This window comes from Macaca thibetana, chromosome 3 (assembly GCF_024542745.1).
Source record: "Macaca thibetana thibetana isolate TM-01 chromosome 3, ASM2454274v1, whole genome shotgun sequence".
NCBI classification, from domain to species: domain Eukaryota; kingdom Metazoa; phylum Chordata; class Mammalia; order Primates; family Cercopithecidae; genus Macaca; species Macaca thibetana.
The window spans coordinates 164,281,216-164,309,210 of NC_065580.1; the positions used below are offsets into that span (position 1 = coordinate 164,281,216).

At 39.8% G+C, this 27,995-nt stretch overlaps 1 protein-coding gene across 19 annotated transcripts in view; it reads left to right on the forward strand.

Moving 5' to 3' along the window:
- Positions 1-22,210, forward strand: part of SYNJ1 (synaptojanin 1) — a 102,029-nt gene extending 79,819 nt beyond the window's left edge. For 7 of the 19 annotated variants that reach the window (XM_050786007.1, XM_050786008.1, XM_050786012.1 and 4 more), the window contains 10 exons: positions 80-242; positions 3,817-4,026; positions 4,619-4,762; positions 5,409-5,447; positions 7,249-7,296; positions 8,541-8,579; positions 8,703-8,773; positions 10,886-10,994; positions 11,538-11,755; positions 19,162-22,210. In XM_050786007.1, coding sequence (XP_050641964.1) covers positions 80-242; positions 3,817-4,026; positions 4,619-4,762; positions 5,409-5,447; positions 7,249-7,296; positions 8,541-8,579; positions 8,703-8,773; positions 10,886-10,994; positions 11,538-11,755; positions 19,162-19,974 — 1,854 coding nt within the window. In that variant the 3' untranslated portion in view covers positions 19,975-22,210. Of the gene's footprint in view, positions 1-79; positions 243-3,816; positions 4,027-4,618; positions 4,763-5,408; positions 5,448-7,248; positions 7,297-8,540; positions 8,580-8,702; positions 8,774-10,885; positions 10,995-11,537; positions 11,756-16,055; positions 16,083-19,161 lie in introns of those variants that run through there. The other 12 variants (XM_050786019.1, XM_050786022.1, XM_050786026.1 and 9 more) reach the window with 8 other exon arrangements.
- The last annotated feature ends 5,785 nt before the right edge of the window (positions 22,211-27,995 follow it).

Genomic DNA, 27,995 nt, shown 5'->3' on the forward strand with positions numbered 1-27,995 from the left:
TTAACGAAGTCAGCCTCTTTATTCCAAAATAATTAACTTTCATGTTAATCTTTATTTTATATCTCTTTTACTCCACTAGTTATTGAATCGGACTATAACTATTGCTTTAAAAAGTCCAGACTGGATCAAAAATTTGGAAGAAGAAATGAGTTTAGAGAAAATTAGCATTGCATTGCCATCGTCAACAAGCTCTACCCTGCTTGGTGAAGATGCAGAGGTTGCAGCAGATTTTGATATGGAAGGTTTGTTTCTTAAACACATTTACTTCTTGTAGTTCTAGAAAGATTTTCTTCCCATCTGTGAAGTCTTATTTTCCAAGTTTATCTTTCTTCTTCTTCTTGGGACGTACATAGCACTATTAATTAGAATTTATTTTGTCCAGGTGCGGCAGTTCATGCTAGCAATCACGGCACTTTGGGAGGCTGAGGAGGGTGGATTGCCTGAGGCCAGGAGTTCAAAACCAGCCTGTCCAACATGGCAAAACCCCATCTCTACTAAAAATACAAAAATTAGCTGGATGTGGTGGTGCACGCCTGTAATCCCAGCTACTCAGGAAGCTGGGGCAGGAGAATTGCATGAACCCAGGAGGCAGAGGTTGCAGTGAGCCGAGATTGTGCCACTGCACTCCAGCCTGGGCAACAGAGTGAGACTGTCTCAAAACAAAAACAAAAACAACGAATTTATTTCGCATCATATTGTGTTTATTTTGCGTATACTTTAAATGTATTTACCATTCTTCCATTCAAATATTAAGACCTTTACAAATATTAATTTATATTCTTATTGGATAAAAACCCAAATTAGTATTGTTGGTGTATGGTTTAGTCCCAATAATTAAAGTTAAGGTAAAAAAGTAGAAGTTCCAAAAGGGTATTCTAAGAACAGAAATGAGTTTAAGTAATTACTCCAAAAATTTCCTTAAACATGATTTTAAAATGCATTTGTTTGATGGCAACATTATCAAAAGAAAACAATTTTTAAATGCATTTGTTTTCTATCACAATATGCTATTCTAGCCAGTTTTTCATTAAAATGCATACCTTAGATTATAATAATATTGTAATGCCCTGTATAGCTAGGTACCACATTTAAGAGTGGAATGTCTTACAAAGTTATCTCATTTTCACATTCTCTGTTCATTTGTTTACTCAGTCCACACATATTTATGTAGTGCCTTTATGCCAGATACAGCTGGGTGCTGGAGATTCAACAGCTGTGGTTCTTGCCTTTCCAGAACTCATAGCTTATTGGGTGTTACATACAAGTAAGCAGGCACTCATAATAAAGTGAAATAAATGTGATAATGAATGGTTTTGTGGTAGCTCATCGGAAAGGTGCTTAACCTGGATTTGGGAAGTTGGGCAAGGTTTCCCAGAGGAATTGAAATTTAAGTTGAGAATCCAAAGACTCGGGGAGAATGGGATTAACGCTATAGAGGAGTGATCCAAGAAGAAAGCATGTGCACAGCCCAAGCCGGGAGAAAGAGGATCCACATGGATTATGCAGGGATGTTTGTGAGGGAGTAAATGAAGAAAATAAATGCAGAGAGAGAAGTAGGTGCAGGATGGAAGATGAATTTTGTTTTGGATATGTTGAATTTGAGATGTTCATGGAGTCAATCAGACATGAGTCTGGTGCTCAGGAGAGAGCTCTGGAGTCAAGGAAGCTCTAATGGCCTGCAAAGTGATGGGCATTTATTAATATAACTTGGCCAACAGGATTATAACGAGACAGAATAAATTGAATATTGAGAAATATAGTCCTGGGATTGAGTATGTGGAAATACAGAGTTTAAATATAGACAGAAGAAGGCTGCCCATGAAAAGAAAATGAGAAGAAACAATGTCAATTGTTCAGAAATCTCAAAGAGCCAAGAGAAATTCATGGCTTAAAAATCAAGGAAAGAAAGTAGAGCATGGAAGGGGAGTAGTCACTGGTGTCTTGTGCCACAGAAAGATGAGAAGAAATGAGGACGGAAACGTGTCCTTCTGATTTATTAACAGGAAGGGAAGCTGTTATTGACATTTCATGAGAATGATCCCAGGAGTGGTGAAGCCAGATGGTGGTAAATTGGTATGGATGGAAGGTAAAGAAGTGGAGAAAAGGGTCTGTAGACAACTCTTCTAAGGAGGTTTGGGGGAAAAGAGAAGAGGGCAATTGCTCTAGGAAGATTGGAGGTCCTAGGGTGGTGTTTTTGGATGGAAGAGGCTTGAGAATGCACAGTGCTAATGGAAAAGTAGAGGAGAAAGGGCTGATGGTTTGAGGGAAGGGCACAGCAGAATAGTAGAGCAGTGTCACTGAGAAAACTAGGCTGGGTAGGGTCCATTTGTTCCATCCTCAAATACCCAAGTGACAACCATGTAATGAGACTGCAGCTTGGGGGCAGGCTGTTGAAGCAGGGGTTCCCATCTTAAGACTTCTCTCTTCTCTGTGATGTGTTGAAGTTATCTGCAGGAGTGGGACAGCCCACAGTTTCAGGAGGGTTGAGGAGTTTTGCAGTAAAGCTCCTGAAGAGCAAAGGGTGAGGGGAAGAGCAAACCAGGAAATCATGGAATTGCCAGGCACTTTAGGAGCCCAGAAGAGACTGAAAAGCATGATTTCAAATGTGACTGCAGTTGTCAGGACTGGGTGGTTTTCTTTAGCAGAGGCAGTCAGCAGTCCAAGTGCTACCACAGAAAGATTAAACAGGGGAATCAGTGCAGGGATGGGGTTATGTCAAGCACGTGCAATGGAAGAAGAGCGAAGTAGGGTAATGTTTGAGATGGAAAACCATAGAATCTGAAGTACGTACAGAAGAAAGCAGAATCCGATGGAGGTCAGAGTTAGAGGGATCAAGCCCTGGCTTCTGAAGAAATCAAAAGAAGAAAGAGTAGCCAAGGGAGAGAACTGAAAAGCTGGGAGGCCAAAGTCAGAATGAAGCTTTTGAGTTTATTATTTCAGAGGAGTGCAGTTCTGAGGGGTGTGGGTTAGGAGTGGAGGTGAATGTCAGTAATGATAGGACCAAGGCATTTTGTTATTGAATGAGTTGTCCACATGGACTTTGATGCCACACAGAAAGATGGTGCGGGACTTGACTTACAGTCTTGCTCTCTGCTTAGTCCTCAATGAGTGGGTTCAGGAAATGGAAGAATGGACGTTGGAGATGACTATAGCAAGTGGGGGTAGAGGGTGTTACATAAATTCCTGATGGCGTAGCCTCAGAGCAGTAGGACTTTTTGTTCAGGGTGGAAGACTAATGTTCTGGAATGGCAGTTAGGTTGCAAGGGTTACCTTGACCCCACTTTCCTACCCAGAAGTAAGTGGAGATGAGGAGACCCTGGGGGAGAACTAGTGTTTGCTTAAAGCAAAGAGGGTCTTTGTGGGGTGAGGGTGGCAGGGAGGAGCCTTCTGGGGGAAGGCTGTGTGGCTCCTGAGAGCTTGTTGACTCTAAGGGTGGACCTGGGTTGGGCATGGGAGTGGGGCAGTTCCATAGAGCACAGTAGACAGGTTTGGAAGGAGAGCAGGAAACTTGAGTTGGCTTGTACTGGAGAAGCTGCTCTGGGGCATATTGATAGCCCATTGGGTCACCCCAGCTCCAAGTGGTTGGTCACCTGGCATCTTATTGCTCAGAGACAATAGATATCTTCACATCTTCTGAAACAGCATTTCTACTAATTCTGGTTTTATACACGCCTTCACGCTTAATCCATGTGTGTTTGCAATGTCATAATGTTCATATTTGTTTTGTGTATTTTAACTCTTTAAAACCTAAGGTGAAAAAAAATCTCTGAGCAAATTAAAATGGAGTTATCTCTGATCAAGCCTGCTTTTCCTTAGGTGATGTTGATGACTATAGTGCCGAAGTGGAGGAACTTCTTCCTCAGCATCTCCAGCCATCTTCAAGTTCCGGCCTTGGTACTTCCCCCAGCTCTTCACCCCGAACTAGTCCCTGCCAGTCACCTACGATATCAGAGGGTCCGGTACCTTCCCTTCCCATCAGACCAAGCCGAGCACCGTCAAGAACTCCTGGGCCCCCCAGTGCACAGAGTATGCATTTTATTTGAAAGTTCGGTATGGCTTCCTGTAGCCAATGTGCTTGATGTTGGAGAGTCATCGTTTAAGTTTTATACCTCGGTGCTAAAGTGTACCCTGTTTTCTCCGGTACAGAAGAGGAAAACTTGTAGATGATTAGCTCTCAATGGAAAGGAAATTTGTTATTACTGTCACTAGATGAAAATTGTTCTTAATCTTTTTTCTATGTGGTTTGGTTTGTCTGTGTCTTACAACTGACGATTTTCTATGGTATGAACCCATAACTATTTGGGCTTTTTCTTCTCTCTCCTGGCCAGACTGCAGAATGACCTAACTCAAACAATAGTTTGTGCCATATCAGGGCCACTTAGTAGGTTAGCTTTCAGCACCTGAGGCCTAGGGAAGATGTCAGCACAGAGGTAGCATTATTGCTGCCATGGTACCAGAGGGCAGTTTAATGGTAGACTGCTTTTGTTATTCATACTGAAAATACATGCCCTTTTTTTACACCATTGTGCACATTTGATAGAACATTACACATATATATATTCCCTTCTGTCAACAGCTACTTGGAACCTGATCTTCCTACCTCCTTTGTGCTTTTTAGGTTCTCCTATTGACGCGCAGCCAGCAATGCCGCTGCCACAGAAGGACCCCGCCCAACCCTTGGAGCCCAAGCGGCCGCCACCGCCCCGCCCTGTTGCCCCTCCCACACGCCCGGCTCCCCCACAGAGACCTCCTCCGCCTTCAGGTGAAAATCTTTTATTTCCATTTCTGCTAGATGTAAAATTCTTCACTCTGTTTTAAAATGTTTTGCATGTCTTCCAATCTCTAGCTTCTGGATTTTACTGGGATTTTTTTTCTATCATTGTTGCTATTTGTTAGCTTTTCTCTAAAGAACATCGTAGTCGCAACAGACACGGTAGAGTGTTTGCAAAGTAGATTCCTCTAAGGTGTTTTCACAGCTGCCTTTAGCTGCCTTCTCACCAGCCAGCCAGAGAGGTTTATTTTGTTTTTGCTAATTTGATCTAGTTATGCATGTAAACTGTTCTTAGGTAAATTTAGGTTTAATTTTTTTCAAAATCCTCATGTCTGGATGATTTATAAGCATGAAATCATTAAAATATGCTAATTTCTGTAAAATGTATAATTAAAACTGGAGAGCATACGTATTAATGTACAATTGTATATATTTGTTTAATGTTCTTTTAAATTAAATATAATGCTGTTACTTCAATTATAAGCATATGCATTGAATAATAGTTTTTGTAGTACCTAGATAATATGTAATTCCTGCATGATACTTGACATCACGGATACTATAGCAATCTTTGACATCTCACTTATGTATTTAATGTCATTTCCTTTCTACTGCCTATTTTCTTATGAACTATAAGGGGCCAGGAGTCCTGCACCCGCTAGAAAGGAATTTGGAGGTAACCATTTACATTTGTTAGCATGTGTGAATCGTGGTTCATTAATGTTTTGGAGCTTGATCCCTACAACTGAAAGACATTTTAGGTTTGTTTGATAAAAGTCAAAATGAATGACATTCCAGTCTAAAACTAATCCACAAATAAAACTAATAAAGGCTTTCATTTCCCAGATAGGCTGGGATTGTTCATCAGGCCTAATAATTTTTTTTTAAATAAATGTGGTTGATTCATTTACAAAGATTTAATACCTAAAAGTTATATTAATTTTAAAAGTCACTCAGGTACAGTAAATACAGAACATTTCCCAAGTATTTGATTAGTGATACATTTATTTTCTAGTGGAAAAGCTTGTGGATTAGCAAAGAACTGTATGATTTTCTTTTCATTTCTTTATAAGGAAATTTTTATTCACAATGGGTCACTTTTTGTTTGAAGTATAGTTTATTTGGTTTAGGTGAAAATTCACAGAGCTCAGTTGGAGTTATACATTTGACAAGTTTATTTATTCTAATTCTCAAGAAAAGATGAGGTGAGTTTTCACAATTCCTCAGAAGAATTTTTACAAATCCGATGTTGCTAAGGCTCACTGTGCATGTGTAGCTGGTCTGTTTCTATTGTAGCTTGCCTAGTGACATGACTGAGCGATTCAGGTCTTCCTACAGACCGACTTTGCCTGTGTGTAGATCTTAATGACTGCGTGTGATAAGAATAGCTTAATTATTTCAGCATTACAGCTTCTGCCAAATACAGCTGAGTGATCATTTTTCCATTGACCTACAGAAAACATTTAATTTTTCCCTTTTCAAGCTCCTGCTTTTTTTTACATTTCCATGATAATTTTTCTTATATTCTGCTTTAATTAGGAAAACATCCTGTAAAAAAATAAATTTAAAATGGATCTGTCATAAGTTATATTAGCAAACCAGTGGATTACAGTGAAATCTGTCTTAATTTTAAAAATTGCTCCCCTTCATAATTCTTTTGTAAGCAGTGTTTGCAACATGTTTTTTCATCCTGTAACCAATAATTCCTTTACGTAATTATAGTACATTAGAGTTTTTAATATTAATGCATCGAAAACTAACTTCAAAAGACTTACGTAGTCTCATAGAAATTTATGATTTCTTTCCTTTTGACTATCAAATATCAGAGTTTTTACTTGCTCTGGATATAATCAGTAAGATGATTTTTATTTTTATTTTTATTTTTATTTTTTTTGAGACGGAGTCTCGCTCTGTCGCCCAGGCTGGAGTGCAGTGGCGCGATCTCGGCTCACTGCAAGCTCCGCCTCCCGGGTTCACGCCATTCTCCTGCCTCAGCCTCCCGAGTAGCTGGGACTACAGGCGCCCACAACCGCGCCCGGCTAATTTTTTGTATTTTTAGTAGAGACGGGGTTTCACCGTGGTCTCGATCTCCTGACCTTGTGATCCGCCCGCCTCGGCCTCCCAAAGCGCTGGGATTACAGGCGTGAGCCACCACGCCTGGCCAGGAGTAAGATGATTTTTAAAGCAAAGGGCTTCATCAAACGTATTTTTAAATTCTTTACTGGTAGTAATTGTATATATAAAAAGAAAACTGTCGTCCTGTTTCTACTCTTCTGTTGGAGTAAAGGGAGGATTCAGGTTTGGGCCAAGCATCTGAAGTCACTTTGGTTTGTATTGATATCTTTGAAGAAATTTAAAGCAATAAAAGAGCCCTTTTGCAAAAGTGAGTTTACTATGGAAATTGTCTTGTGTGCCTGCCTTTCATTCTGTGATGTGGGCCCTGAACAATATATAGCTTCTGTTCTTTCTCTAAAAAGGTATTGGAGCCCCTCCCAGTCCTGGGGTAGCTAGGAGAGAGATGGAAGGTAACAAGACTCTTGCATTATAGAAATGGTTCTCTCCTTTTATTTCTCAGTGTCAGTGCCCCACCCCCCAGTGTTTACAGGCATACTAAATCTTTTCTTGGTCCAGCTGTAAACTTCTCTTTCCCCTCCTTATGTATATCTTGTATTTTTTCCTCTCTTTATTCTATGTCACCTATAGTTTCTAATGGATATCCATTTAATTTCCCTGAGATCCTTAGTGGTGTTTGTACTCTGTTTCATATATAGTTTATGTATGTCCAGGTTGTGAAATTATTGTTTAAGAATGTCTTCAAAATTCTTTTCAGAATAAGTAAAATATTTAGAAATGTACTTTACTAATCTGAAGTTTTAAAAATTAATGATTATAATAAACCCTATTAATTCAGATCCAAGAATATAGTATTTTGTAGTTGATTTCAGATAACATAGCTATTTTATAGATTAGCACTGAGCCAAATTTGTTTAAAAGACCTTTAAGACTAGTGGCCATTTGTTATGATTTTAGTTATTAAAAAAAAGGCTGATGTATTTCTTATAACAATTGTACTTGAATTTCTTTACAAGAAGGAGAGTTTATCTAAGATGCTGCCCTTGATAGTCACTCCTACTCCTTTTGGCCCCAAGAGTAATTTATTTCATTTTATCCTTAAGCTACCATTCTTATGAGTTTGAACATATTTTTAACACTGTCTTCCATAAGGCAGATATTTGGTAATGACATATGCCTGTCTTCTGTCTTAATGATAGGATTTTGTTATAGAAATCCGAAAGATCTCATCATAAGATAACCTTGTCCACAATGACATCCACAGTGTGAAGCCCTAAAGTAGTGCTACTAGTAGCCTCTTGTGTAACTTGACAAATGCAGTCCTGTCTGTTGCTCAGGAGCCACTTGTCTGCCAGACTCGAAGGGGCAGCAGTGCCACATCTTGTGACCATTCGCACAGCTGGCTGTATGTTTTCAGGGTTCACAAAAGAGAGCTCTATGGGGAATGCCACCCTAAAAGTGGCCCCATGAGTGAGATATCAAACTAAAGTCACCACTTGTCTCCCATAAAGGTCTCTCTAAATATTGTAATTTTTCTCTTTTTTGGAGTATTTCATTCAGGACTGATAATACCCTTCATCATTATCCAAAGCCCCCATTTGTGCTGGTAATGAAGCAGAACAGCAAGCTGATGTTATGCAATATTGCTTAATTGTTAACTTGAAACTAATTGTTTTTTTCCCTTCTTGCTTCAAAGCACCCAAAAGCCCTGGAACAACACGGAAAGATAACATAGGTAAAAACACTTGAATGTAGCTATTCACCCTCAAAACTGGACCATGAAATACACACTTGGAATATAAGTACATGGTTTCTTTTTTATTGTTTTAAACTTAAATATGTGATGTCTTTGTTCCAGGACGCAGTCAGCCTTCACCTCAAGGAGGACTTGCAGGCCCAGGACCTGCTGGATACAGTACAGCCAGACCGGTAGGTAAGACCTTGCCTGGAGCCAAGGGGTCTGGGCTTTAAGTCCTGTTTACTACTAGTCAGTTCTGTTACCTTGGAGAAATCATGTGACCTTCAAGGCCTCAGTTTCCTCGGCTCTAAAATGAGGGGATCGCACTTGATGATTGCCCAACTCTCTAACATTTTAACACACTCTTCAAAAATAACCAATGCCACTATTTGGATAAAAGTGATAGACTTAAAACAATTATGGTCACTAAGTAAATATCTTAAGAGTCTCAGTATATGAGGAGATGATGGATTTGGGCAGCTTTTTATCATTTTACCTAAGTAATGAAGATATAAAGTAATCCTTCTTTAAAAAAGGATTTTAATTACATTTCAGGAAAAAAAATAAATACAGTATAGTAAAACTGGTTCCAAAGGTTTTTTTTCTCTTTTTGTTTTTTTTCTTGATCAGATTCATCATATTCCGTAAAGGTGTTAGAAATAGGAGGGTTGATGGTGTTGCAGGATTTTTCTCTACCTGATGAATGTGTCTTTTCTGTATGTTTATATGTTCTCTTATACACGTAGGTTTTTTATTATTTGAAAACTTTCTCTGGACTGTAACAGGTAATCAAGAACAGAGAGAAAGAGCAAATAAAAACCAGTAAGCAGTGACTTAGGCTAGTCCAGTAGAACTTGGGACTACTGAGAGGCCCATATCTGAAGAGTAGGAAACTGAGAGCTGTTACTATACCTAGAAATTAAGATTATTAAGATTGTGAGAACTGAAAAAACTACTTCCTATGAACATAGAAGTTTTTTGTCTTTTCTGTTGTAGCTGTCCACTTAATAATTTGAAGGTTCTTTTTTATGTGTAATATTCAAATGTTTATCCTCCTTTTTCAAAAAAAGGGAAATTTGCCATTCACTGATTCCATTACCACACTGGGCAGAAGAACTTTCTTTATTCTATTGAATACCATAAGTACAGGAAAAGAAAGTCAGGATTTTTCTGAGTTTAAAAGTTCATATTTTGCTTAAAATAAATATTGTTAGCTTAGATCCTTCAGCAAACATATGAAAATAGAAAAAAATATTTTTCACTGATGAGTCTTTTCAGTGTATTTATTTCGGAATATTGAGTTAGTCATTCAAAAGTTGTACTTCTGTGTTTAAAAATATATATATATGGCTGGGTGGCAGTGGCATGCACCTGTAGTCCTGGCTACTCAGGAGACTACAGTGGAAAGATCACTTGAACCCAGGAGTTCAAGTCTAGCTGGAGCAACATAGCAAGACCCCACATCTTAAAAAACAAATCTCAGCCTGGCACAGTGGCTCACGCCTGTGGTCCCAGCACTTTGGGAGGCTGAGGCAGGTGGATCACGAGGTCAGGAGATTGAGACCATCCTGACCAACATGGTGAAACCCCATCTCTACTAAAAATACAAAAAATTAGCTGGGTGTGGTGGTGGGCACCTGCAGTCCCAGCTACTCAGGAGGCTGAGGCAGGAAAATGACCAGGACCTAGGAGGCTGAGGTTGCAGTGAGCAGAGATTGTGTCACTGCACTCCAGCCTGGTCACAGAGTGAGACTCCATCTCAAAAAAAAAAAAAAAAAAAAAAAAAACAAATCTCAGGGTGTTTATTTTCCCCAAAGTCTCCTAGTTGCTCAGGTATATGTCTCTCTGTCTCCTTGTGTATTTTAAAATCATCCCAGTTTTTTCCATGAAGACAGCATTGCACATGGTTAAGAACCCTAGCCCCGCAGCTAGTCAGACCTGAGTTTGGATCCTGGCTCTGCTTTCTGCGTGGCTTTGGGCAAGTTGTATACATTTCTTCATGTTAATTTAAAATAGAGATGATAAAATAATACCTACTTCTGAGGGATATTTTGCAGATGAAATGGAAATGCCTATACAGTGCTTAATTAACATAATGTCTGGCAGATGGTAAACAGTCAGAAGTAAACAGGAAGATTTTAAAATTCATCACTATATGGATTCAGGTAGAGAACCCTTAAAATGACAAGATAGGGACTAATACCATAGAAGAAAGTAAATGAGATGCAAAAGCAAATGTTTTCACAGAATTTTACCTGTGGAAGGTAAGTAAATGTCTCAAGTGTTATGTTTCCCATCTGTAGATGATTCCTCCTCGTGCTGGAGTTATCAGTGCCCCACAGAGCCATGCGCGGGCATCTGCTGGAAGACTGACTCCTGAAAGCCAAAGCAAAACATCAGAAACGTCGAAAGGTAGATACTCTTTGGGAGGCTGAGGCAGGAGGATTGCTTGAGCCCAGGAATTTGAGACCTGCCTGGGCAACATAGTGAGACCCCGTCTGTAAAAAAATAAAAAACTCTAAAATTAGCCAGGTGTGATGGCACATGCCTGTGGTGCCAGCTACTCGGGTGGCTAAGGTGGGAGGATCACTTGAACCCGGGAGGTTGAGCTTGTGGTAAGCCGTGATCACGCCACTGCACTCCAGCCTGGGCAAAAGAACAAGACCCTGTCTCAAAAACCAAAAATCTTTAAAAATTGAGAGAAAAGAAAGGTAGGTACTATATTAGAAATACTATAGTGGTTTTGGTATGTATTTTTCTCTTTTTCCTTCTGTCATCTCCCACCTTCTACAACGTATTCAAATAGATATATCCTTCCTTCATTATACCACAAGAAATGAGGCTACTTATTGGGGGAAGAAATAACTAGAATATTCTCCTAACATTTCACCAAAGAAGGAAAAAAACGTGGTTTTCTAGAATACACCTAACGTCTGACAACCACTGGTTTTTCAGGTTCAACTTTCCTTCCTGAACCACTGAAGCCTCAGGCTGCTTTTCCTCCACAGTCTTCTTTGGCCCCACCTGCTCAAAGGTTGCAGGAGCCTCTTGTCCCTATGGCAGCACCTATGCCTCAGTCTGGCCCCCAGCCAAATTTGGAAACCCCACCACAACCACCACCTCGAAGCAGGTCATCCCATAGCTTGCCTTCAGAAGCTTCCTCACAACCGCAAGTAAGTCTCATTTGTTACACAAAATACTATCTTTGATGCATATGGTTTAGTCTTTGAACGTACCTATTTTAATTATTGTCTGTTATAAGAAGTAAAAGAAGAGTTTTAATTTCCCTTTTAATTTAATACATATATATATAAGTTTGTTTGTTGTTGTTGTTGTTTCCTTTTTAAGACAAAGTCTCGTTCTGTTGCCTGGGCTGGAGTGAAGTGGCGTGATCTCGGCTCACTGCAACCTCCGCCTCCCAGGTTCAAGCGATTCTCCTGCCTCACCCTCCTGAGTAGCTGGGATTACAGGTGCCTGCCGCCATGCCCGGCTAATTTTTGTATTTTTTGTAGAGACAGGGTTTCACCATGTTGGCCAGGCTGGTCTTGAACTGCTGACTTCAGGCAATCTGCCCACTTGGCCTCCCAAAGTGCTGAGATTACAGGTGTGAGCGACTGTGCCCAGCCTACTGTGAATTTTCAAAGTGATCTTTCCTTAAAGTATCTCATTACACTCTTCTGAAAAAACTGTGAGATGAGTGAACCCTAACACTTTGGAAGGCCGAGGTGGGCAGATCCCTTGAGCCTGGGAGTTCAAGACCAGCCTAGGCAACACAGTGAAACCTTGTCTCTACAAATTAAAGAACCATCCAGGTATTGTGCCATGCACCTGTGGTCCCGGCTACTTGGGAGGCTGAGGTGGGAGGATTACTTGAGCCCAGGAGGTCGAGGCTGCAGTGAGCCATGATCGCTCTACTGCATTCCAGTCTGGTGACACAGTGAGACCCTGTACCTCCAAAAATAATAATAAATAAATAAAATGTCTTTTACACTTTGGAAAGATCTGAAATACAGAAATAATATGTATTGGCCATGTCCCTTAAGCACATTAATAAGTAGTAGTTAACATTTATTTTTACAAACATATGGGTATTTCCAGCTAGTTGGCAGAAGTGAACAGTTTCTTAAGTGTCTATAGGGTGAAAACAGATGTTAAAGTAAATATGACTCAATACAATATGAATAATGTTAGCAGTTAGCGTTTATTAAGTAACATTTGTGAAAGTTGAAGGATATATAATATAGAAAAATAAATGTTCTTCTAAGCTGGTTAATACCAAAAAGCGTGCTACATTTTTTTAGTTTAGAAAATTGAGGAGGAAGTCTGGGAGCAGTGGCCCATGCCTGTAATCCCAGCACTTTGGGAGGCCACAGTGGGTGGATCGCCTGAGGTCAGGAATTCAAGACCAGCCTGACCAATATGGTGAAACCCCGTCTCTACTAAAAATACAAAAATTACCCAGGCGTGGTGGTGGGCGCCTGTAGTCCCAGCTGCTCGGGAGGCTGAGACAGGAGAATTGCTTGAACCCAGGAGGTGGAAGTTGCAGTGAGCTGAGATTGCACCACTGCACTCCAGCCTGGGCGACAGAGCAAGACCCCATCTCAAAAAAAAAAAAAAAAAAAAGAAAAGAAAAGAAGAAAAAAAAAATTGAGGATGCTGAAAATATATAATAATGGCAGAACTCCTTCAAAGAATGGGTTTTTTTTCTGCTAATCCATTTTTAGTCAATAGTGATTTTTTTCCTTATTTTCTTGTAATGTATACTGTTGTAGTTTTTAAAATGTAATTGAAGGGCAAAAAACTTTTTCAGCTAGCCACTCTGAGCTTTCTAGGACTGCTTTAGGGCATCCGTCTCATTGTAGATGTGTGCCATAATTACTAGAACTCTGATGGTTTAAGTGTCCTTAGACCAATAAGAAAGTAGATAAAGTACTCTGAAAAACTTCCGGAAGTGCAGACTGTCAGCTGAGATTGTAGTTATCATTATAAAATCATCTTAAGACACGTATCATTTTCACAGAAAACTTTCCATTGTTTTGATTTATGTTTTTCATTGAAGTGAGTATAGCAATTTGGTGGCCGACGCACATGCTTTGTGTGTGCGCCCTTAGATTGTGTTCTTGAATCTTGTGGTTGTCAGTTCATCAAAAAGACAAAGATATTTGTTTCAAATCCCGAAGTATCTTTTTGCCTCTGTCATTGATACCAAACTCCTTAATATTAGATACACAGACACACCTTTCTTGGAGGGTGGGGTCTTTTTTACATGCAAAGTGTCATTGTGAGGATCACAGAGTGGTTACAGTTTCCTCCAGGGAATGCCCAATGCTGGGGGACCAGGAGGGAGGTGAGGAGGAGTCTTTTTATCTTTTTGTACCTTTTGAATTTTGAACCATAAAATAATGCCTATTTTAAAAATAATAAAAAATTTTGCCGGGCGCGGTGGCTCACGCCTGTAATCCCAGCACTTTGGGAGGCCGAGGCGGGCAGATCACAAGGTCAGGAGATCGAGACCACGGTGAAACCCCGTTTCTACTAAAAATACAAAAAGTTAGCCGGGTGTGGTGACGGGCGCCTGTAGTCCCAGCTACTCAGGAGGCTGAGGCAGGAGAATGGCGTGAACCCGGGAGGCGGAGCTTGCAGTGAGCCGAGATTGCGCCACTGCACTCCAGCCTGGGCGACAGAGCGAGACTCTGTCTCAAAAAAAAAAAAAAAAAAAAAAAAAATTTAAAAATTATTGGAAGTAGCTGTAAGTTGAAAAATATACAAGATTTTCAAACCTGATGATGAGATATTTAAATATGACAAATTCAATATTTTGTAATGAGATGGAATAGTTTTAGAATTGAACATTTGTAATTTTTACAAGTCTTTACTTATCCTGTTCCAAATCTACAAGGTATTTAAAACATAACGTACATGACCCAGTTTTACTTTTTATTATTTATTCTTTGACTTTTTAATTTTGTATGGAAGAGATTCGTTTAATTTGAGTGATTATATAACATGTCATACATCCTTTACAAAGTATAAAAAATCCTCAGTTATCTATCTGACTTCCAGCATCTTAGTCATCTTTATCAGCTAAGAGCCAGAAATAAGGAAATGCAACTGGAAGTAAAGGAACTGAACTCACTGCTGTACTGTTACTATGAGACCTGGTAGAAAAATCGCAGCAATCTAGATCCATTTAATGGAGGATACAGCAACGTTGTACTTCTCAGTATAAACCTATTCCTGATCTCCTATCCACTGCCAGAGCTGATACACAAAACTCTTGAGTGTTAAACAAGAGTCTCACGTTTACTAAGCAGGGAATTCTAAAGTACTTAATATATTTCAGGATGATGTCTCTGAATTGTCAAAATTAGTTTTGCTGTTTAGTAGTACGTTTAGATATTGGAGAAGATTTACCTCAAAACTGTTTTTGGAGGATATTAGATTTTTTAAAATAATGGTATATTGTAGAGGGATTATGATTTCATTTTTAAACAAAGGTAAATTCCAAATTTCTTGTACAAGTTTCTTGTATGTTCCAACTAATATGTTATGAATTAAATTAATGATACTAAGGGTATAATTTTTCAGAAAATTTGAGTAAGATAAAACAAGCTAGATGCTGACCATTTTGTTAAAATGAATACTAATTTTCAGTGGGATGGTCTTTTTGCAAAATAGTATGTACCAAAAATGGTATCATTTTGTACCATTACATTGCCATTTTCTCTAATAATGACATCCCTAGGCTATCCTAAGGCTGTGTCTTAGTCTGCTTGGGTTGACATAAGAAATACCATAGACTGGGTGGCTTACACAACAGAAATTTATTTTCTCACAGTTTTGGAGGCTGGAAGTCCGAGATCAGGGTGCCAGCATGGTTGAGTTCTGGTGAGGGCGCTCTTTGTGGCGTGCTGACAGCCACCTTCTCACTGTGTGTTCACGCCGTCTCATTGCATGTGGTGCCTGGAATGAGAGCAGGCACACACACTTGCACAAGCTGTCTGGTGTCTCTTCTCATAAGGACACTAATCCCATCATGGGGTCCCACCTTCATGACCTCATCTAACTCTAATTACCTCCCAATGGCCCCACCTCCAAATACAATCACACTGGGGCTTATGGAACCAACATACGCATTTGGGAGGGGAGAACACACAAATACTCAGTCCATAACAGGTTGCTTAAAATATTGTAGAACTCTGAAATCATTTGGAGTATTATTTTTGGAATAACAAAACTGAACTGGTTAGTAATCAACCTCAGACAAAACTAAAGTCTGGACCCTAATTCAACAAAATTACAAAAGGAATTGGAATTGTCTTTTGAATTTATGTTACAACCTGCAAATATTGCTGCTTTTGGATTCTGTATGTAACTTAGAAAGTATTTTGTTGACTGAATTGTTAGGGTTGCTGGTTGATCTCGGATTATCCTCCTAACTCTTTCCTTTGATGTCTGTTTCCTTTCTCAAAGCAGGAGCAACCATCAGGGTAACAGGTATCTGACAATTTATCAATCTTACATGTGTTTTCATCCGTCTCAACACATTAGATGTATGAATCTCTTCTTCATACATCTAAAGTTGCACCCATTTTTAAAACCACCTGTCTCCATTAATAAATTCTATCATACCATAAAACCTGCTTTTTCTTCTTCTTAGTATTTTGGATTTTAGGAACCATGTTGTTGTTCTTGCTAATGCTTTACCACTTTTTGCTTCATTTTTAAATAAAAATTAACAAAACTAAAAAGTGTAACTTCAAGAAAGTAAGATTTAGGTATATGAAGGCCTTTTTGGCAAAAGCAGATTGGTTCTTGGTTTTAACAATGGCATTTATGTAATTACATAAACACAAAATTCAGTATGTTTTTTAGGAAAAATATTTGGGGGAAATATTTTTTCAAATAGTTTTAGTAGCAAGATTGTTATTGGTAAGGAAGAATTGATGGTTTAGAAAGACAAAAGTTAGCAGTATAACAGGATTATTTAAAGGGCCTTCCAACACCTTTCTCTGTAAAAATAGCACCAGTTTTAATATTGTCATCACAAATCCTGCTTAGATTACAAATTAATTCTAATGTGATGAATAGTGATGTGGTTGTCATTGTAATTTCAAGTCTGGGAAAAATGATCCTGATTCTATCAAATTAACATATTTTGAAATAAAAATTTTCCTATATATGAAAATAAAGATATTCAAATGTGCAGCACTTATGCAGCAGGTGACTTCTATTCTAAGCTGGCAGAGCACGAAATTCTCCTCTCCTCTAATGTCTGTGTTGCAGACGGTTCTATCTGCCATAGGAGAATTTTGTCTCAGACTCAAATATTTCCATTTTATATTAACTATAAATAGTCCAGAGATTTTTGGTAATACAGAGTTAATTTTATAATAGCTATATAAATTTCCTTGTAAGTACATTTCCACATATAGATCTACTTACCTAAGACATTTAGAATACAGTTTAAAGTCTGTGACATGTTTTCTCTTTAATTTTGTACAAATTTATCACACTAAGTTTGAAGAAAAGTATACTTTTTCAACCAATTATAAAGCATATTCTAGGATAGTTGAATAAAACAGATACTTGAAAGTTATTCACTTAAGTCATCCACACCATTTCCTCTTACAAGTGAACATCCTTCCTTATTCTTAAGCAGTAACTGTTTCATAATATGCAGTTACATTTTATTGAGACTGCTGCTGTTTTTTTCCAATATATTTCATGAAAGTATAGTTATTTTGCTTTAACAACTATCCAGATTCCTGTTGGGCAGTGCTCATTTTATTACATTGCCAGTCTTGAACTGAATTTTCTTTTTTGGGCCGTCCTATCCAACCCTGAAGTTTTCTTAAGTTAGTATAAGTGTCCAAGTCATCTACTCTAGTTTTAAGAATTATGTACATTTTTTTCAAAATTAATAATGAATGCCTGATAAGCTAATTTGCCCATGATGCCAGAATCGTAGTTCTTTTCCTTCATCTGATCAGTTGGCTTTGCTCAGTCCCTTGGCTGTGCTCCACTCCAACCAGCTTCTTTATGGAGTAGGGACCAAGGGATTTAGGGCAAGAGTGAAGGAATTCCAAGCACTCTTCCTACTGATGACAGTTCACAGCCAACTCTGTCACATAGAGGGGACCAGGCTCCACTCTAGGCACATCTTCATTGTGGTTGTAGATTTCATAAACCAAATAGAAAATGGGACTTTTTTCCCTCTGGTTTTAAGCAATGGTTGCATTTGGTTACTAATAGTGTATCTGTTTTGGAACATTTTTACAAGACAGGAGGGTCAGTTTTTTTACAGAAAGTTGCCACATTACTCAGTTTTTGTGTTTTGTTTTTTAAGACAGAGTTTTTGCTCTTGCCCAAGCTGGAGTGCAGTGGCGCGATCTCAGCTCACTGCAACCTCTGCCTCCCCGGTTCAAGCGGTTCTCCGATTCTCCTGCCTCAGCCTTCTGAGTAGCTGGGATTGTAGGCGTGCACCACCATGCCCGGCTAATTTTTTGTATTTTTAGTAGAGACGGGGTTTCATCATGTTGGCCAGCCTGGTCTGGAATTCCTGACCTCAGGTGATCCACCCGCCGCAGCCTCACAAAGTGCAGGGATTAATCAGGCGTGAGCCACCGCACCCAGCCTCACATTACTCAGTTTATTCAACAAAGGAGAGCTTGCATTAAAAGTCAGCTGTGCCGGGCGTGGTGGCTCACGCCTGTAACCCTAACACTTTGGGAGGCTGAGGCAGGCAGATTGTCTGCGCTCAGGAGTTTGAGACCAGCCTGGGCAACATGGTGAAACCCCATCTCTACTAAAATACAAAAAATTAGCTGGACATGGTGGCACACGGCTGTAGTGCCAGCAACTCAGAGGCTGAGGCACAAGAATAACTTGAACCTGGGAGGTGGAAGTTGCAGTGAGCCAAAATCGTGCCATTGCACTCCAGCCTGGGTGACAACACAAGATTCGGTCTCCAAAAAAAAAAAAAAAAAAGCAAAGAACTCTCAAAATTTATTTTTCCAACTAGAAGAGGGAGAGGGAAATATGGAGTCTTCATCTTATGAATAAAATATGCTAATAGAATTTATTTTATCTATAAAATTGAATTTCCATAGTAACATTAATTTTAAATGAAAACATACTTAAAAGAACAATGAAACCACATCATCATCATCATAGATGGGTGTTGGAAATTTATTTATATAGATTCACCGTAAGTCATAAGTATGGATTTCTTAAGTTCATACTGAAATGTGATAGAACTGGGCATGAACAAATTTGTTAATTCTATACAATTCTCCTTCTTACCATTTCAAAACTTGCATGAATGAAATAAGCTCTGATTTTGAGAGATTTAAAAAATTGATTTAATTAGAAAGGATTTATTTAGAAAGAAGTTTTTAAAGATTGTAGCTGTTTCATCTTATTTAAACCACCAGAGTAACAAACTACACAAAGCTACTTTTTAGTTTCTAAATTTACATGCTTGCCCCTAAAAAGGGAAGAATAATTGAGACAGGAAGAATGGGGGGTATTAAAAGTAAATATAAACTGGTTTTTCAGTGCTCCCTTTCTTTCGCAGGTAAAAACAAATGGAATCTCTGGTGTCAAACGAGAATCACCGTTAAAGATTGACCCATTTGAAGATCTGTCATTTAATCTGCTTGCTGTATCAAAGGCTCAGCTATCTGTTCAAACGTCACCTGTTCCAACCCCAGACCCAAAGAGGTTGATTCAGTTGCCTTCTGTAACGCAAAGTAATGTTAATACTTTGAGTTCTGTGAGTTGCATGCCAACAATGCCTCCAATTCCAGCTCGGAGTCAGTCCCAGGAAAATATGCGAAGTTCTCCAAACCCGTTTATTACCGGCTTGACCAGGACAAATCCTTTCAGTGACAGGACTGCTACTCCTGGAAACCCATTTAAAGCCGAGTCTCAAGAATCAGAGGCAACTTCATGGTTCTCCAAAGAAGAGCCCGTTACTATCAATCCTTTCCCTTCTCTGCAGCCTCTCAGTCATAACGAAGGCAAGGCTTCATCTTCACTTGATGGCTTTAAGGAAAGTTTTGATCTACAGGGGCAGTCTACATTAACAATTAGCAACCCAAAAGGATGGGTAACCTTTGAGGAAGAAGAGGACTTTGGTGTGAAAGGGAAGTCAAAGTCAGCTTGTTCAGATTTACTGGGTAATCAGCCAAGTTCATTTTCCAGCTCCAACCTGACATTGAATGATGACTGGAATAAAGGTACAAATGTCTCTTTCTGTGTGTTGCCATCAAGAAGACCTCCTCCACCTCCTGTCCCTCTGCTCCTGCCTGGCACCAGCCCTCCAGTAGATCCTTTCACGACCTTGGCCTCTAAGGCTTCGCCCACACTGGACTTTACAGAAAGATAACGCCACGCAACAGAAGACAGTGGGTATTTGCTTTTGGCAGGTAGAGCCAAGAGAATTGGGCATTCGTATTTCATTATGTGCAATAAGTCATTGTAAGTGCACTGATATCTTCACAAAACACCACTATTTGATGTGTACAGAGTTGGAATATGTGTATATTGGAAATAAGGAAAAACCCTTCTCATTGTTAACTGGAGTTTTGATGTATTTCTCTTTGGATGAATAGGAGACAGTAGTAGCCATAAAAAGTGCTTAAAACTACTTTAGAAAACAGTCCTTATTCAGAAACTTTTCGGTCAGGCTTCTGAAGAATCTCAAAAAAGCCCACCCAACTTTCAGCTGACATTTCCACCAGCCCTCTCATACTTGTTAACAATTGGTATCTATGAGTATTTACCAAAGAGCTGCCAAGGTTACAGTGAACAGTTTTGAAAGGCATTGCTTTAAAGGAAAAAAGTATAGGTATGTGTACATATATAATACATACAAACACATATACTTCCATATACATTTATATATTTTCACAATTCATAGTTTAATTTCTAGGATATAACTCAGACCAAATTATACCTAAAAGTTCCAAGAGAGTCCCTTTCTCAATATCACATTACCAAAAAGATGGCTGCAATGTAATTTGGACCTTTCATTAATTTTGTTTTCAAAACTAGAATAATCTCACCACAGAATCAAAATTTTCTACCATTCCACACCCAACACCTTCAAATACACACAACCTTGTTACTTTTTACTCCAGCGCCTTCATATGCTTTTCTCCAGGAGGAGGTTCTTGCCGCTGGAAACAGCCTATTTTGTGGTCACTGTCAAGTGGATGGATATTCTAGTGCTCCCAAAAAAGCACTATGGCCTTATATGCAGGGAAGGCACATACCACCAAGTTCAAGGAGAAATATTAGAGCTAACCGTACTCTCTTCTCTGCGTACATTTGAATGTACGTTGCCTGTATCCCTCCCATATTTTCTTTTTGCTGCTTTTGCTCTGGAACTTTGCTTTTAGCAGGGAAAGCAGCCGTCCCCTGAGTGCTTTGAATTGGGGATATATCCACTGTGTTCTCCCCCCTCTTACGAGGCTACATAACACATCTATGATGCTGCTTTAAGTTTTTAGAGGCTATACCTCAAATTAGCTGTGGATTTTGTCTCCTGCACTGCCAATATGCAACTGATCCCGCTTTTATTAATTTTATGAAGAAGTACACAGAATTTTTACAGAATGTAGTATTTTGATATCATTAAGTAAACCAATCAGAAAACTCCTTGAGCAATAGTTATTTCTTTGTCAGTTTCCATTACAATCATCTTTACCCATTAAGACTTACATCAGCGTTCCTTTTATATAAAGAGTTGTATATGTCCACCTAAATTCCTATGTCCACACTTAACCTTTAAAGATGTACATTGAGGGAATATAAAAAAATAGTGTTCATGGCTACGAATATGTAAAATGTTAAAAGCACAGCAAACTGCACTGCACTTAGACATAAAGCAAATCTATTAGGAAAAAAAAGCATTTTTCTAAATGCTCAAATGTTATCAAAATACTATATTTATAGAAGTAATCTTCTCTGTTAACAGCCAGGATTTGCTGTTAGAAATAACTCTTGTGAGTTTTATATTGTGCTTTTTGGAGGTTCTAATCATTTCAGCAGTAGTGTCTTTTAAACAGCAGTATTACTATAAGCAGTATGCTTCAAAATGTGAATTAACTTGTTGAAATTGTGGCTTTAACATCCATGTGACTAGTGTATATGGTATTTGCTCTCCATTAGCAAAATAATTCATTGTTAGGTAAACTTCACTAGTGCAAATTGCAGTTCTGTGAGCAATGTTTCCTATTGGATATAAACTACTGTCTAAAATATACATATCAGCAGCCCAGCCTTTATCAGGAAATTACACTTGGCAAGTTGCTGAAAATGCACAAAGTTATGAAAGTTAAAGGTATGCTGCAAATAACTAGCCATTATTCTGTGTATTATTAAATATTTACTAGTTCTGTTAAAAGCAGAGCAGAAGTTAGACACTAAGATCTCTTTGTGAACTCTGTGTTCTCTATATTAGATTGCTGTTTATATGTAAGATTTTATTGCTTATGTGGCATACAATATTTATAATGATAAACTTTATAGAAGTACAGTATTAAAGTCAGTGGTACACAGACATTCTGTACATATCCTGTGAAACGTGCTGTCATATGAAATAAATATATCTGTCTTTACCATGCTGACTTCTTTGTTCGAAAGGGAAGAATTTTTCTCAGCCATTTTCCGTGTACTTTACATACACAAGTTTAGTGACGTTCAAACTAAATAAGCCTAACCCTTATTGCCGAATCAGGTATTTTAATTCAAGACCTTATTTTCATTTCTCCAGATAGTGCTTCCTCTAAAAGTAAGAAGAAAGATTTTCTGAGATTACTAATCATTATTAAAAAGTCCATGCCCAGCCTGGCCAACATGGTGAAACCCTGTCTCTACTAAAAATACAAAAAAAAAAAAAAATTAGCCAGGTGTGGTGGCGCAGGCCTGTAATCCCAGCTACTGGGGAGGCTGAGGCAGGAGAATGGCTACAACCTGGGAGGCAGAGGTTGCAGTGAGCCAAGATCGTGCCATTGCACTCCAGCCTGGGTGACAAGAGCGAAACTCTTTCTGGGGAAAAGAAAAAAAAAAAAAGAAGGTCCATGCACTTACTCCATAAGAGAGGACCTAACTCAAAATCATGCTGACTTGAAAATAATACATGAAATATGAATTATTTTTCTTACCCAAAGCAGAAGGAACAACTGGGGGGCAAAAAGGAATTGGGACACAACCAGACAGAAAAAGGGACTGACTAAAAAGACCCAAAGTAAAAGGCCAGGGCCGGGTGTGGTGGCTCATGCCTGTAATCCCAGCACTTTGGGAGGCCAAGATGGGTGGATCATGAGGTCAGGAGTTCGAGATCAGCCTGACAAACATGGTGAAACCCTGTCTATACTAAAAATACAAAAATTAACTGGGTGTGGTGGCAGGGATCTGTAATCCCAGCTACTCAGGAGGCTGAAGCAGGAGAATATCTTGAATTTGGCAGGTGGAGGTTGCAGTGAGCCAAGACCACGCCACTGCTCTTCATCCTGGGGGACAGAGGGAGACTGCCTCAAAGAAAGAAAGAGGCCAAGGCTAGGCAAGGTGCAATGGCTCATTCCTGTACTCCCAGCATATTGGGAGGCTAAGGCAGGAGGATTGCTTGAGCCCAGGAGTTCAAGACCAGCCTGGACAACATTGACTTTATATCTGGTAAAAATCAAAAAAATTAGCTGGGCATGGTGGTGCATCCCTGTAGTCCCAGCTACTTAGAAGGTTGAGGTGGGGCATCACTTGAGCCCAGGAGATCGAGGCTGCAGTGAGTGAGCTATGATCACACAACCACACTCCAGCCTGGGCGTTGGACCAAGACCCTATCTCATTAAAAAAAAAAAAAAAAAAAAAAAAAAAAGGCCAAGGCTAGTGTTGCCTTTTTTCGTACCTATCTGGTTGATATTTGAAATTCTTACCTTAATTCTTAATGTTCATTAACCTTTTATTAAGAAGTTACAGAATTATTGCCTTAAAAAACCATTTAAGATACTTGTAGGTTAATATGGAGTTATAAGAAATAATACAGAGACCCCATGTACCCCTTTACCCACTTGCCCCCATGGGTAACATCTTGCAAAACTACAGTACCAGAGTATGACCAAGACATGAACGACACAGAGCATTTCCATCACCATAAGGAACCCTCATGTTGCCCTTTTCCCACTGCCCTTTCATCCCATCTCCTTTTCCCCTGCCCTTAACTTCTGGCAACCACTAATCTGATCTCTGCATGTATAATTTTCTCACTTCAAGAATGTTATGTAAATTTAATCGTGGTATGTAACCTTTTGGGGTTGGCTTTCTTCACTCAGCATAATTCTCTGGAGATTCATCTAGGTTGCATGTACTATCTGTTCCTTTTTATTGCTGAATAGTATTCCATGGTATGGATGTACCATCATTTAACCATTCATCCACTGAAGGACACCTGGGTTGTTTCCAGTGTGGTGGCTATTACAAATACAGCTGCCATGAAGAGAAGTTTCCATGTCTCTGGGATAAACACCCAGGAGTGCAATTGCTTGGTTATATGGTTATGGCATGCTTCCATTTTTTAAAAACTGAAACTTTTCCAGAGTGCCTACCCTTTCATATTCCCATCAGCAATGCATGAGTAATCCAGCTTCTCCCCATCCTTTTCCTCATTTGGTGGTGTCGTTATTTTTTTTATTTTAGCCATTATAGTAGTGGATGTTTCCTTGTGGTTTTAATTTGCATTTCCCTAACAGCTAATGATAAAAATCTTTTGTTTTTGTTTTTTGAGATGGAGTCTTGCTCTGTCAACCAGGCTGGAGTACAGTGGCACAATCTTGGTTCACTGCAACCTCCGCCTCCTGGGTTCTGATGATTCTCCTGCCTCAGTCTCCTAAGTAGCAGGGATTATAGGTGCCTGCCACCATGCCCAGCTAATTTTTTGTGTTTTTAGTAGATATGGGTTTCACCATTTTGGCTAGGCTGGTCTCAAACTCCTGACCTCACGTAATCTGCCCAGTTCGGCCTCCCAAAGTGTTGGGATTACAGGTGTGAGCTACTGCGCCCAGCCTGAAGATCTTTTCAAGTGCTTATTTGCCATCTTATATTCAGTGAAGTGTCTGTGGTATTTTGCCCATCTTCTAAATGGATTTTGTTTTTACAGTTGAGTTTAGAAGATTATTTACATATTATAGATTCTACTCATCTTTCATTGGATATGTGGTTTGCAGATACTTCTCCAGTCTGTAGCTTAGTTTTCATTCTTTTTACATGACCCACAGCCAGATTCTGAGCTCTGCAGGGCCAGAAACTATAGCAAGGGTGATAGGCATGTAATAAGCAAACTCACAAGAAACTGATGTATAAATCAAAACACCAATTTATTAATGTTAGAAAAATGTCTGACCATATCAAGGATTACCAATTATACGGAGAGAGGGGAACTCTTACATGGTTGGTGAAAGAGTAAACTGGCACATCAGCTCAAGAAAACAATTTAACAATATTAGGTAAAATTCATGTACCCTATCAACAAGAAATCCGACTTCTAGAGAAACTAGGATCTGTGGAACATGAGAGGCATTGTTTGTAATGGTGAAATCCAGAAATAAACGTCAACTGGGGAGTGGAGTGGAAAATAAGTGAGTGAAAACCTCACAGTGTAGCCATAAAGCAAGATACAAAATAGTATGACATCATTTATATAAAATTTACAAGGTCGGCTGCAGTGGCTCACGCCTGTAATCCTAGTACTTTAGGAGGCCAAGGGAGGCGGATCACGAGGTCAGGAGTTTGAGACCAGCCTGGCCAACATAGTGAAACCCCGTCTCTACTAAAAATACAAAAAAATTAGCTGGGCGTGGTGGCAGGCGCCTGTAATTACCCAGCCACTTGGTAGGCTGAGGCAAGGAGAATTGTTTGAATCTGGGAGGCGGAGGTTGCAGTGAGCCGAGTTTGCACCACTGCACTCCAGACTGGGCGACAGTGCAAGACTCCGTCTCAATAAATAAATAAATAAAATAAAATTTAAAATACACAAGACGATATATTTTTAGGGGTATATACACATGTTAATGGTATTAAAAACATGCAATGGAAATGATAAGCACCAAATTCAGAATAGCAGTTTACCTCTGGAGAAGGGGAAGAAGAGAATGGGATTAGAGAGAGGCCTTAACTGTATCTGTAGTGTGTTAGGACCTAAAAAAAAAAAAGGCAGTCAATAGAGCAAAATTTGCTCTTTTCGTTTCTGGCTGCCTGATATCCAGCAGCCATCATGAAAGACTCATAAATTATCCAGATCAGGATGTTAATCACTGATGGACTCCTGAACAGATACAAATGGTCATAAGATGCTCTTCATCCTAGAAAGGCAACTGCACCTCAAATACAAAGAGAAAACTAGTAAAAACTCACAAGACCACACCAGGTGTCATCTTGGTCTTCAGATTCGAACTCACTTGGGTGCCTGAGGGCAAGAAAACAGGCTTTGCATGATTTATGACTGCTGAAACCACACCAAGAAAGAGCTCGCCACAGATATTTAAGACAAGCCCTGTATGAGAAGAAAAGGACCTTAAGTAAATGCTGAACAGGGCCAGGTGGTGGCTCACGCCTATAATCCCAGCCTATAATCCCAGCACTTCCAGAGGCTGAAGCGGGCGGAGACCAGACAGGCCAACATGGCGAAACCCCGTCTCTACTAAAAATACAAAAATTAGCTGGGCCTGGTGGCGGGCGCCTGTAACCCCAGCTACTCAAGAAGTTGAGGCAGGAGAATTGCTTGAACTCAGGAGGCAGGGGTTGCAATGAGCCACTGCACTCCAGCCTGGGCGACAAGAGTGAGACTCTGTCTCAAAAAAAAAAAAAAAAAAAAAGGAAAGAAAGAAAAGAAAAGAAAAGAAAATGCTGAACAGAATGCAGTTATAATAAAATTATGAGGACCACAAATACCAGGGCTGACAAATTTAAAGATACTGCACGGGCTTGATCTGTGGTTATTTTAATCACTAGATGATTTAATAATCACTAGATGATTACTAAGCTACATATTTAAACAAAACTGGATGGTCAAAACATGGGTTCTTATGCAACGATTTTCCACATTTCTCAATATTATTAACAATTATATGGAGACCCCGTAAAATACGTAAGTTTGTGGACATGTAGCTCTCTATCTGGAAGGCTATACTGTAAAATTTTAAGAAGCTGATGAGTACGGAATTGGATTCAAGAGAAAGGGTATGACCTTATGGCCCGCAGTCAGGAGCTAAGAAAACATAGTAGCCCATTTCCCCTGGCGAGATAGGCATTTGCCAATCAGACCAGTACTGCCTGTTCCGGGGTTTGGGTGATCCCTGTCTCAACAGTACTAGAAATAATAACACATCTTCCCCTCTCCCAAGGCTCCATCCCCCTTCTATCCACTATCAGTTATCAGTCTTCCTACCAAGCCCAGATTGGCTTTGGGCATTTCCAGGCCTTCAGTCATACCCTTTCGCCCAACACGCCCCCTCCCCAACACACACTCCCCAGTTTCAACCAAGAAGACCAAAGTTCCAAAGCTTAAGGAACAGGAAGTAGCGGGAGCTTGTAACAGTCAAATCAATATGTACTCAGCACTGCTCCCCTCCAAGAACGAGACAACGGGTAGAGGCCTTGCACCATCTCGCCTAGACGCCTTGTTACTAAGGACTCTGCAAATGTTACGCATCTCTTCAGGCATTCCTTGACCATCCAACCTAAGAAGTCCATCAACCTGTTTAGTTTTTTTAGACCTGTATTTGAATTTGCATTGTCCGTTTATTTATTTATTCACTCTGTCGCAGAGGATGGAGTGGCGCGATCTAGGCTCACTGCAACCTCCGCCTCCCGGGTTCAAGCGATTCTCCCACCTCAGGCTCCCTAGTAGCTGGAATTACAGGCACGTGCCACTACGTCTGGCTGATTTTTGTATTTTTAGTAGAGACGGGGTTTCACCATGTTGGCCAGGCTGGTTTCGAACTCCCGACCTCCCAAAGTGTTGGGATTACACGCGTGAGCCACAGCGCCCGGCCTGCCATTTATTTTTATTTTCTCTTTGTCACACTAAAATATAAGCTCCATGGGAGCAGTGACTGTGGATCTGCGGCGCCCGGAAGAAACAGCGACTGACGCCGATCGACTTCTGCAAGAGTCCGCTGGATATTTCGGGAAGGGTCGCTGAGGCAGGAAACGCTGGAGCTACCCTACCAACGCCATCCAAATCAGCCTGAACGAAGAAGTGCGGACACTCGCCCTGGCCCCTCCGTCCTGAAAAGCAAACGCGCGTAAACAGCAGCCAACAGGGCGACCCAGTTCTAGGTCGCTGCCGCCAAACTTTCCCAGGCCGGAAGCAGCATGGAGGCGTTGCCGGAAGTGGAGACTGAAAGCGGC